The following is a 12,071-nucleotide window of genomic DNA, read 5'->3' as shown; positions in this document are numbered from 1 at the left end:
AGGTCTCTACAGTTCTGTTATTGAATGTTCTAAGTTATAGTGTACATATCAGATGCTTTCAAACCCTTAAAAGAACTGGGTACACATTTAATATATTATTTTAGATAAGTACTGTATCACAACACAAACTATGTCATTTAGCTCATTTTTTCCAAACATTTAGAAATTTGATGAAGACATTCAAAACTGTCAGAGTAACCTGAATTGCTCTTGTCTCTCATGGCATTGCCTTTTGCTCCTCGCTCTGATAAAAGACCAGTGGGATCGGCGCTGTAACGCTGTCCATTACTGTCCTCACCTCCGCCTTGCAAGAGGAAAGGAAGCAAGAGAGAGTTTTAAAGTATGCTACTATGAAAACCTTATGTCAAGATCCATATATATTTTCTAATAAACTACGAGGCAGAGCTATAACTGTAGCCAAGTAACTTTAATTTGGGTGATTTAGGGATGACATCTTTATTTTTCATGGGCTGACCGTACAGTACATGGATTCCGATTAGTGCTCGAACGCAGCCATTACCAATATGTTACACTCTTCTCTTTCACTTCTTACTTCTCCAATGAAGTGACATTATAGACACGCTTGCATTGTTAAACTCACTTTACCTACCCAAACAAATATTGGCAGCAAGCATAAAGGGAAAACGTAGAAAAGAATAACTTGAGTCACAATGTCAACAAATAATTCAGGACATTTTCTCTGTTCCGATCTCACCTATCTTGTCTACTGTGACATGACATTTTTGTCACTGTGTCACTGGCTATGGCGTCACCTTGTGGTACATTCAGGCTCAGTGACTGAAAATAAAATGAGGGCTGATTTTGTTTCGCGAATCCTCTCTTTACATATTATAATCAAACCAGATTTTAAAATAAATAAACTGTACCAAAGAATTCTTAGGATATGTCATTAAGTTTCAGTTTATTCATGTAGAGTTTGGTAATGTTTACAAAAACACAAAACATAATGACTCTATGCTTGATATTTGTTTTCAATTTACTGGTATGAGCAACCCAAAGTATTTTTCAGAGTCCCTCAATTGAATTTAATCCCATGACCGCTGCTTTTGAATGTCATTCTACTTTACCTTGCACTGTGGTGAGAGTTGAGCCAGCCTCAAGGGTGCTTGACCTTGGGGATGCCTGTTTTCTCAGAGTGCCATTACAGCGGGGGTCATCCTGGCTACCACGGCCAAATCCACCAACTATTTTTCCTCCTGAGGCAAGTTCCTGTGGAGCGAGGCAGCTTCCAGTAACAGGGGGACCAGAGATCACTCTCGGCACGGCAGCCAGCATATCCTCCATGCTGAAACTGGGATCCTGACAGCCAAATTGGTTCTGTGTAGAAGTAAATGAGAGAAAGGGTTCAGTTAGGATAGTAGGAATGTGAGACTGAATTCAAAGAAAATCAGTTTACTAAGACAGATATACGATGAGAGATTAATGGCAAATTGTGTTTAAAATCTAAAATCTAATGTCGAAGTCAATGAACTTTAAGTTCATTACCTTCAAGGGGAAACTGTTTCTATTCCAATCTTTTGTCTACAAACTAGTTTGATTTTCTGGTGTGGTACAAGTACAAAAGCAAAAAAAAAAACAATATAAAAAGTACAACAAAAAAAGTAAGACAAAGACTATTGTAAAAGTGACAATTGAAGTACTTTGTACTATTGTCCATCTGCAATATTAAAATGTGACAGGCAGGGGAGACAAACAGCAGTGCCAAACAATGATATGGCAGCATGACTGCCAAGTACAATTAAAAGGATTTTAATTAAAAGGCTCCATGCAGCAAGTCTTTAAGTAGCCATATCAGAAATGTCATGCTGTGTGCATTTGTGTCTACACTAATGACAAAAAAGGGCTTTTATGAACCTCAGCAAGTGCTTTACTCGGTTTATCTTTTCTCCCCCATATTTTCAGCAAGTTTTATTTTTTTAAATTTTTTTATTAACTTATCCTCAGGTTAATGCTGAGTCGTCTGTGATCTTACGGCAACAGTATATGGAATTTATTTCCCTTAAAGTGGACCTCTGGCTATTTACCTTATTTAATACTAAAAAATTGTTATAATAGTGGATGAAACATGGCTAAATTACCAGATAATGAGGTCAGCATATGATTAATAAACATTTTGAAAAATTTGGGATGCTGTGTAAAATGTAAATTAAAACAGAATGCAATGATCTGCATATCTCATGAACATATACTTTATTCAGAACCAAACCTGCATCAAATATTTAAACTGGGAAAACGTATCATTTTAAGAAAAGTAAGTACACGGCGATGTTTACAGGATCCCCTCGCTGTAAATTTCTGGGAACAGAAAATATAAGTTGCTGAACTTTTGGGGGAGGCATGCTGTCCCATTCTTTTTATCTCTCTCATATATATATACTACAGCTGTTCAACAGTCCTAGGTCTTCTTTGTGTTTGTATTTTTTGATTCACCACACGCCAAATGTTTTTAGTTGGTGAAAGCTCTGAACTACATACAGAACTGCATGCATACAAGCTGTTCCCTTTGTCCAAAGGATGTGGGTTCCGTGTTTTCCAAAAGAATTTCAAATATTGATTTGCGTTCTGCCTTGTTTCAGTCCACCTTAAAAAAAGCTTTGATATGGCTTCTTTGCATGATAGAGCTTTTACCTGCATTTCTGAATAGCACAGCAAACTGTGTACACAGTCGTGAAAGTGTTTCTGAGCCATGGATGGATTTCTATGAGTCTGACCTATTTTTAATTTGCAGTGCATTAAGGGCACAAAGATCACGAGCATGATCCAATATCGATTTTCATTCTTGTCCCATGTGCACATGTCCACATCCAAGAGATTTCTCAAGATCCTTTTTATCCTTTTAATGATCTTATATACTGTAGATGAAGAATAATTCACCGTCTTTAACATTGTTCCTTCAAGAACATTATTATGAAATTGTTCCACAATTTTTAGATGCACTTTTCCCCCCCAGATTGATGAACCTGTGTCCACCTTTACTTCTAAGAAACTCTGCCTCCCTGAGATATTCTATTTATACATAATCATGTTATTGACCTGTAGTCAGTTAATTTAATTCATTGCAAAATGGTCCTCCAACTGTTTCTTTTTAATATTGCTCACTTTTCCAGCTTTTTATTCCCTCATCTAAACGTTTTTGAGATGTTATTAATACTTTTCATAAAATAGCAAAAAGTCTCAGTTTAAACATTTGCCTTTTCTTTATCCTTCTGTAAATGAAATATGGTTTATGAGATTAGTAAATTATTGCAACTTTTTTCATTTAGATTTTATAAAGTGTCCCAACTTTTTCAGAATTGGGTTTGTATCTAAGATACAAATGGCTTCATACTCTAAATGCCCAGTTTCCAACAATTTCTTTTTTCTTTTGGGTCTATATGGTGTCACACAGAGACAGGTACATACTGATGGAGAGATCCATAATACGCTCATCACAGGCACACATCTCACCCAGTGAACCGTTTGTTTACCATACCCAAATCAGTAGAAATCTGCCTTAAAAGATCAGTGTCCTTAAAGCGGGAGAAGCTTAGATTCCTTTTTTCAGACAGATGGTGAATTGAGGAGTTTTATCAAAGTACATTGTAGCAGAAAATTATTTTGAACTATGGAAAATAATTTAGTGAAGTCCACAAATACAAATCTAAAGCAGGAAATGAGCATACTTCTTTACAAACTTACTAAGTTATTCCAATAAAGTTTTTACTGAGTGCCCAGTTACTGATGACATCTGACTCTTGTCGCACAGTCATGTAAATCTTTTTTGTTTCCTTTTTTTTTGTTAACTTAGAGATCGGAGTAATGCAATTATTAGCAAATAGGAGCTTTAAACAAAACTGTGCCTACTGCTATATTTTGTCCAAACCTTTGCTTGAAATCTCAGGAACTTCAAAGGGCAGAATTGAGGGGCATTCTCATTTTCTGTATGCAACAGCATCGTTCTTTTTTCCTGATATATTACATGTGGAGTCTTCCCCAGTTTCTCATCTAGTGCTCTACATTATAAGCCAGAAGCAATTAGTTGAGGCCTTAGAGCTCATGCTGTTTTCTCATTACAGTGTAACTGCAGGTATATCTACTAAATTTCCCTCTTTCAATCCTCATTTATACCTATCACTCATCAAAAAATAAAAAACAAAATCAATCACTAACCTTAACACAAATATAAAACTGTGGAGTTTCTTTAAATCATATTCAAACACATGCACAGCTGTATTACTTTGTACCCTGAAGATGAACAGAGACTTAATCCAGTGTGAAGTAAAATATTAACTATTACTTGAAGAGTCAAGTAAAGTGCCCCGTTCACCTTTTTATCAAAGCACAAGCTTTTGGCATCGCTTTAAACCAAATAGTTTTTAATCTTAGCATGCATTTTCATAATGACATTTCGGAGTATGGTGGCAATGTCTGTTTAAGTGAGTGCAGAACAAATTTCTTCCAGTTATGAGTCACAATAATAGAGTGAAATATGGCTGTATAAGTAAGTGTTTTAATAATCAAGCTCATTACAATAATCAACCTATTTGAAATTGAATGCAAATAACTTCATAATAATTTAAACTAAAAAGAAAGGCCCAGTAGTGGAAGAAAAGTATAGGCAATAGTAGGGAACAGCAGGGGGATTGTAAATATATATACAGATCAGGCAAATACATAATCATTCACTCTCTGAAATGCACTAAAACAGGTTTGAGACATATCTCTCATTGGCATTCAGTAGGTATTTTTATTCTGACATAAACACAGGGGGATTTTGGAATAGAAAATGTTTGAATTCTGGCTGTGTGACTGGTGCTGTGATAGATTTAAGTCCAAAGAGAGACTATGAACATTTGAACAGTCCAAGAACTGAGAAGATCTAGCTGTAAACTCCAATTCAGAAGAAGGCAATTACAACAGTTTCACAAAGGAGAAAGACGAAGGAAAACAGAAAGAGAATTGGACAGCAAGAGACAGATGGGAGTGAACGCGAGAGAACTTTATGACTTTACAGTTTATCATTTAATAGATTTAATCTTGTGTACAATGTTAATAAGTTATTTAAAAATATTCCAGCTAAATATTTTTGTAGGAAAATCTGTGGACATCAACAACAGTACAGTGAACTGAAAACTACACTAAAATATTGGGTTAGATGTCTAGAATGTAGAAAACCATTATGACTAATGGCAGTTGGCACCTCCTATTACCACTGTTACTTCTAGCTTAAAATTCTGATAAAAACAGAGCAACAAGAACAAATTAATTGTTGAGTGAGTACATCAAAAACAGTTAAAATCAATAGCCCATCCAGCTTGACAATGACTACATTAGAAGGGCTAATGCAATCACATGTTCAACCAGCTGGCTAACCAGATCTGTCATCTTTTTAAAGCTCTATTTAGATATTTTACATAGACAAGAGCAAGTCATTTAAGAACTCTATTTGCTCTTATCACCACTGCCAGCTGGGTATACACAGAAGAAAATTAGTTGAACATTTTATGCACGCTTGATATTGTGAAGGGGTGTGAACCTACACCATAATCCATAGCCTTTTCTTAAGCCTATTGCACCATTGTGGTTCTGCCAGGGCCACTACAAAACCTAAAACTAATTATTAAGTGAAATCAACGCAGAACAAAGTCTGAAACAGGAGACAAACCGTGAGTTGTTGGCTGGCAAACTTGTGATTTACTTCACCACCACCACCCTTCTAGCCTCCAAATGTGGACTTAATCTCTCTTGTCACAGCACAGATGCCAGTGGCATCTGCCAGAATAGCAGTATTTGACATGCTAAGATGAAAACATGCTGTTAAGTCTAAGCTATTTTTAAAAATTCCTCCAAGTTTAAACAATCTATTTCTACCGCAAAACACATTGTGCAGTCACATTGCATAATGATCCACCTTAATAACACAATGTAAGTGTATCTTCAGTATTTCTTCCACATATTGAACATTGTATTAGGGCGCTTGAAATAAAATACCTTGTTGGAGTCCATCCTTGTGCGGGGAGTGTATGCCAGTGGGGGGATGTTGAAGGAGTGGGGCACCAAGTACTCCTCAGCATCCATCAGGTCATCTAGTTCCTCCTCATCCAAGAGGCTCTGGAAGAACTTGCTGTCACTGGGGCTGGGGAGCTTCATGCGATCATCACCCTGAGTAAAGTTTGATTCAGTTCAATTCAGTTTTATTTATATAATGCTAAATCACAACAATGGCCTCAGTGCATTTTATATTGTAAGATACAAAGTCTACAATAAAACTGAGAAAATCCCAACAATCCAAAAAAACAAAAAACAATAACCCACTATTAGCAACAGTGGGATTGAAAAACTCCCTTTTAACAGGAAGAAACCTCCGGTAGAACGAAACTCAGGGAGGGGCGGCCATCTGCTGTCACCAGTTGGAAGTGAGGGGAGGGAGAAAAACATTTATTGACGATAAAGCAACAAGTTAAGTCAGACTGTGGTTTGGGGCCTTGTCATTGGCAGATCCATCTGATACTTTTGAGAAAGGCTGATATGCAGAGAAACAAGAAAGGGAGGGTGGGGCACAGAAACCACAACAAATGTGTATGGGGTGGAAGTAGACATTAATAGATATATTATCAGACGGAGAGTGTTTGGAGTGAGGTCCAGCTTGTTATTCTGATAACACATTAGCTATTATTTTTAACACTTTTATAGCCTCTGCAGCTTATATTTTACTGAAGTTAATTTGAAAATATCAGAATAACAAGTGTGATAATGTCAGATTTGTTTCATGACTGTTTTACTTGTGTTACTTAGAGAAACCTTTTTTGAATGAGCACTTATTTTAACACAACATAAGCAAAATCCATGTTTTTTTTCTTTTACAAAGAAATGGGAAACAGAAAAACTCTCTATATGAAAAACTGACACAGTAACCGAAGACACACTATAAAGATAACATACATATTCTGATACCATCAATTTACCTACCTGGATGACCAGATATCTTTGGGGATCTCGAGCCATTCGAGTGAACTCGGCAGCCAGCTCCTTGAACTTGGGTCGACTGTCTGCATCAATCATCCAGCCTGAAAGGCATTTCTTTATTATATATTTAACAATATGATGTTCCAAATAAAAATAACGTGTGTGTGGGGTGGAGATGCCATCTATACATCTTATTGATGTGTATAACTTTCCCAGTCAACATTCAATTTGAGGCTTCATCTATCCCCATCAGGATCCTGTTTTTTGTTCCTGTGTAAATTTACTGTTACCCCATTTAACTATTAGGAACAATGTGTTGAGAAGGTGTCAGTGGAGATTTGGCAGTGCAGTTGAGTGGTCTTCCTACTTTGGTGTCAAGGGTAATGCCTCCATAGACTGAGGCTTTGGATTAAAGGCTACATAATAATGCACAATAATTAGACTTTGATATCATCTTTCAAGCATTATTTTTTGACATGCAGCTATCTCTACAAAGTGAATAATTCATTGTGAACGGGTATTTATACGTAAAGTGATAAATTGAAATTATTCTGAACTTGAACTTATTTCCTGACTGGTCGATATGGTAGGTTAAATCTATCATGATGGTGGTTTCAATTGCACTCAAAGCAGCTCTGTATTACACCATTATGCTATTAAGTGGTGGTGATAGTGGAGTCTGGTGTGTTTGCTCGTGTATTGATGGGGCAGATGTGGTGGATTATCCCTGGGCCAACTGTGGTGGGAAGGTCTGGGTAACAAAAAACTGTAGCTAACCTGTGAAAGCTTGACATCAATCACATGACATGAAAACAGGCCATATTCCCCTACTTCTTAAGATTTTTGAAGATTTCATTTTTAAACCATTTTCCAGAATGCATTGTTTCATAATGATTAATTACATGAGTTTAAATTAAGTTCTCTTCTTTATTCAAATATAAATACTGTTTCATCGCTATAATGGCCATATGGAGCTATGTGCTCTTCTGCCAGTTTCCATGTGAACATGATGATATAATGCCAAAGCAATCATGTGGTCTGGCCTTGAGTACAGGCTGACTAGGTAAAGGATGGTTAAATGTGGCTTTAGATGTGAATACATAAATACATACACAAGCCATTTCAAATGTAAAATTGATTATCTTTTGTCTTGGTGCATAGCGTCTATTATTATTGCCAGTAAAGCAGAGGATAGTGAAATTAGTTAAAGCTTCAGAAGTACACTGAGCACATGAGCCTTTTCAGCATGTGCAGTGTTGCAGAAAGAAGTCAGATAAGAGGCAGGTGATAGTAACCTCTCCCTGCCGTGTCTGTGTCCACTTGCCAGATTGGCGCAGGTTGAGGGTGACCGTAAAAGCCAAGGTGACAGAAACGGCCAGAGGCTGAACCTTGGAGAGCAGTAGAGAAGGCTGAAGTGGTGCTGGCACCCAGTCTTTGTCCTGTCAGCAGTGGCCAGAGGGTATAGTGCCACCTGTGACCCTAGTGCCTGACAGTATAACAGCAGTGGCTGACCACTAAGGCCAACCTGTTCATGCTTAGCAGTCCTCTAAAATTTTATACAAGTATGATCAATTAAAAGAAAACAGGTGGGCTAAACTGTAGAACCGCAATCTACCGATTACCAAATGTTTTCTGAACATGTTTTCTATTCAAAACTAGCTAGCATGTTTCCTCATCGCTCTCAGTTTAACATGGTAGAAGCAGTAATTATTAATTCTGATTTATTTGATTTGTTGCATTTGATTTTAGTTTATTAAAGAGAGTTTCTGTTCTTCTGGTTACTTTGAGATTTTACTTACATTTGACCATGACCATGTAAACATCAATGGTGCAGATGGGTGGTTGAGGAAGACGCTCTCCCTTCTCTAACAGATCTGGGATATCTCTTGTAGAAATCCCATCATATGGCTTCCCTCCAAAGGTCATCAGCTCCCAAATGGTTACACCTGAAAGATGTAGGAGTAGTGATATATGAGCACAGAGGCAGACAGATTAAGTAAGGAGAGACAAAAAGATAATTACAAAAACAAGAACAAGTAGAAAGTTGAAAGCCCAAATTCACTAAGTAAGTGGAAATAGGAAAACAAAAATAAATGTTCCTTTTCTTTTAGAGTAAGGAAGCACAAGTGCACTTTGAAATCTTTTTCATTTAATGAAACAGACATTTGAAAAAGAGATGTCTTAAGAAAACAGTAAATGTTGTTTTACCAATAAGTCTCAGTCTCAAGCAAATTACATAAATAAATGACAGGAAAACATAGGCGTGACTCTGCTTTTAACCACCTTGCTACAGTGTCGCATTGTAAGCTATGGGTAAGATCTTTGTCAGACAGGTATGCAGAAATGACAAGGCTTGGATAAAAGCAACACCTTGTGCAAAGACTCATGATGTGACCAATAACAGTTTTATGCTTCCTTGTGCAAACTACACTCAAGTGTCCCCAAATTATTCCCTTATTCGCCGCAACTTTTTACAGATTGCAAAACCCACCAATCAGCCAGGTCTGGTCTGTTCTAATTAGCCACCAAGGAAAAAATCAACCATTCAAATGGTTCTTGATTCTTGTGAAACTAAAAAGATGAGTTAAAAATAATGTTCAGGATTTTATTAATCACAATTTACTTCACATTACACTACATGTATATGAGTTCAAAGTAAAGTGTCCATCCACTGTCTATTCACCGTCTCTTGGCTGCTCTTAGCGTTTTAAATGGACAGGGAAGAGTCGGAGCCAAGCTCTCAGCAGGAGCATGATCTCACCCTCTTTCCTCTCATGGTCCTTCTGTCCTCTCCCTCACAGCCTTGTACCTTCAATAGTTTTCTCCCACTACATGTATTTTGATGTAACTGTCTGTAAATAATGAATAAAACCAAGAATATGAAGATGGCCTTGAACACATTCTACCTCATGCACCCTTTTTCTATTCCCCTCTTTATTTCTTGTCACACACACAAGTCTTATTTTATTTTTTCCTTTGTCTGCAAATTCCTGCTAGACTGTCAGCGGTTGAGCAACTAAACTAGGCACACAGGTACACTTTAAAGGGCCTCGAATGCTCTTAGTGACATCTGATATTACGATGGCATCATGTTACCTAACAATCACCCACCACTGGCTAAAATAACCATTTGCAGTATTTATGTACCTAAAGCACCATACTAAAATATTCTATTGCTTAATTTCGGGACCGTAACATGTAATTTATATCTACAAAAGTTGAATTACACATCTGATACATTATGCTGCCATATGCTGCCTAGCAACTGACATTGTTGTTTCTAGTATATTGATGGCAACATGACAATAAAGTAGTAAGAAACAATAAAACTTTTTGCAAAACAGGTGATAAGAATCTGTGCTTTATTAAAATTGTGGCCATTTTTTTTAATTTCAGCTTTTCTATTTACATTTCATTGGATGAAGGTCAACCAGTGCCTTTGTTATCAATAAAATTATATAGAAAACTGTCATTGTTATATTCAAAGGACACTTACCATAACTCCAAACGTCACTCTGATGAGTAAACTTCCTGTAATGAATACACTCAAGGGCCATCCATTTGATGGGCATCTGTTAATAAAAGCAGAGATGTTAGTACCCTTATACTTAAGGAAAACTCTAATTTTCCATGTGTTTTTATACTAAATATCAGCTAGTTGGGTGTTGACAGTGATAATGGACCATTTTGGCAAAGATACATCAACAACACTGGTGATATGCAGCTTAACACTATAATTAGATATGAAATTCTATTTATTACAGCGATGGAAACTGAGAGGAGGGGCTATGGAAGATCAGAATTTGTCTTTCACTCAGCTGAGGGGAAAATACTACAGTGATCGTCACTGGTATAAACCGTGTTGGAGACACTGGAAAGAGACGAAGAGAGAGGGATGAAAAAGACTTTCTTGAGTAAAGAGGTTTTGAAAACAAAATACAAAAGCGGCAAAGGATAAACAAAGATTAGAAGAGGTCAGAACTCAGTGTAAGTACAGCCTCAAGGATATATTTGTTTACTATGTTTACAGGGTTTTGAAATCCCCAAAGGTAAATAACACGGTCCAGTAGAGCAGAATACCATTTCACTCCAGTGAAACTGTCCTTTGTGATGGGCTAAGTTCTTCTTGTAGAATATGAAACCCTCATTAATGTTAATGTGTATCGCTGTCTTTTACAAAATGTCAGCCGTAAGGTTCAAAATGGTTATTTATTAATATTGTATCTCCTAAACCAACACTTTATTCAACAAATAACTGAGGTAGATGGGCCCTTATTACAAGTTCAAGTGATCATACCGGACCAATTGCAAAAGTAACAAAAAGCACTAACATGATGGTTACTGCAGCCTGTACACACTCCAACATTCAAACTGCATTTTTCATTTAAATGTTAAGGAAAGAATTATAAAGCAGACGTTTTTGGCACGTTTCTGGTTCAAATGCAAATGAAACTGAGATTTTTAAATGAAAGCTTTTGCATTATTCTCGTTCACTTTCCTGACAGTCAGAAGAGAAGAGACAGTCAGTCTATACAGAGCAGAAGCCAGCAGCAGATTAGTTTAGCTTAAATGCCTGATCTGGGTCTTTTTGAAGATAACAGGCAATCAGGCAATCAGCACCTCAAAAACTCACTACATAGTAGCTATTTGAGCTTAAAAAAACCAAAACAAAGCAAAGTTTCGGATCCCTTTTAAAATGACTCTCCTTCCTAGCTGTCACCATCTCAAGTAACATTATCTTCACTTCACCTGCCTCTCCTCTCCTCCGCTAAGAGTGTGCCTGCTTTACTCTGCTCTGTGTGTGACACATATAGGGGAGCAGATGAAGAGCACAAAAGACACAAGGAAAATGTGAAACAAAGAGCAAAGGAGAGGAACAAACAAACAGTGGAGACTTCAGACCAAAGGAAAAAAAATAGCCCATATAAACAACACAAGTCTTCAACTTCACACATTCAAATGTTGCTAATGTTAGATCGACCTTATTCACAATCACAAGCTCTGATAACTTCAGCCCATTCAGCTATGAAAACATAGTTATTAATTTATGTTTTTTGAGGCTATAATTTCGTACACTGCACTTCCAAGGTGAACATGTTCAGCGG

General features: G+C 36.9%; 1 protein-coding gene across 1 annotated transcript in view; it reads right to left on the bottom strand.

Annotated features, from left to right (window-relative positions):
* The window catches only part of erbb4b (erb-b2 receptor tyrosine kinase 4b), a 361,178-nt gene that overhangs the window by 9,486 nt on the left and 339,621 nt on the right, over positions 1 to 12,071 (bottom strand). The window contains exons 22-27 of the mRNA XM_085385312.1: positions 10,463 to 10,538; positions 8,766 to 8,912; positions 6,970 to 7,067; positions 5,992 to 6,162; positions 1,089 to 1,338; positions 200 to 304 (exon numbers count right to left, since the gene is read on the bottom strand). Of these exons, the coding sequence (XP_085241438.1) occupies positions 200 to 304; positions 1,089 to 1,338; positions 5,992 to 6,162; positions 6,970 to 7,067; positions 8,766 to 8,912; positions 10,463 to 10,538 (847 nt within the window). The remainder of the gene's footprint in view (positions 1 to 199; positions 305 to 1,088; positions 1,339 to 5,991; positions 6,163 to 6,969; positions 7,068 to 8,765; positions 8,913 to 10,462; positions 10,539 to 12,071) is intronic.

The sequence above is a fragment of the Rhamphochromis longiceps genome, linkage group LG16 (genome assembly GCF_057381845.1).
Source record: "Rhamphochromis longiceps isolate RC_006_pf linkage group LG16, R_longiceps_female_GT1.1, whole genome shotgun sequence".
Lineage (NCBI taxonomy): Eukaryota > Metazoa > Chordata > Actinopteri > Cichliformes > Cichlidae > Rhamphochromis > Rhamphochromis longiceps.
This window is presented reverse-complemented; position numbering and strand designations above follow the sequence as displayed.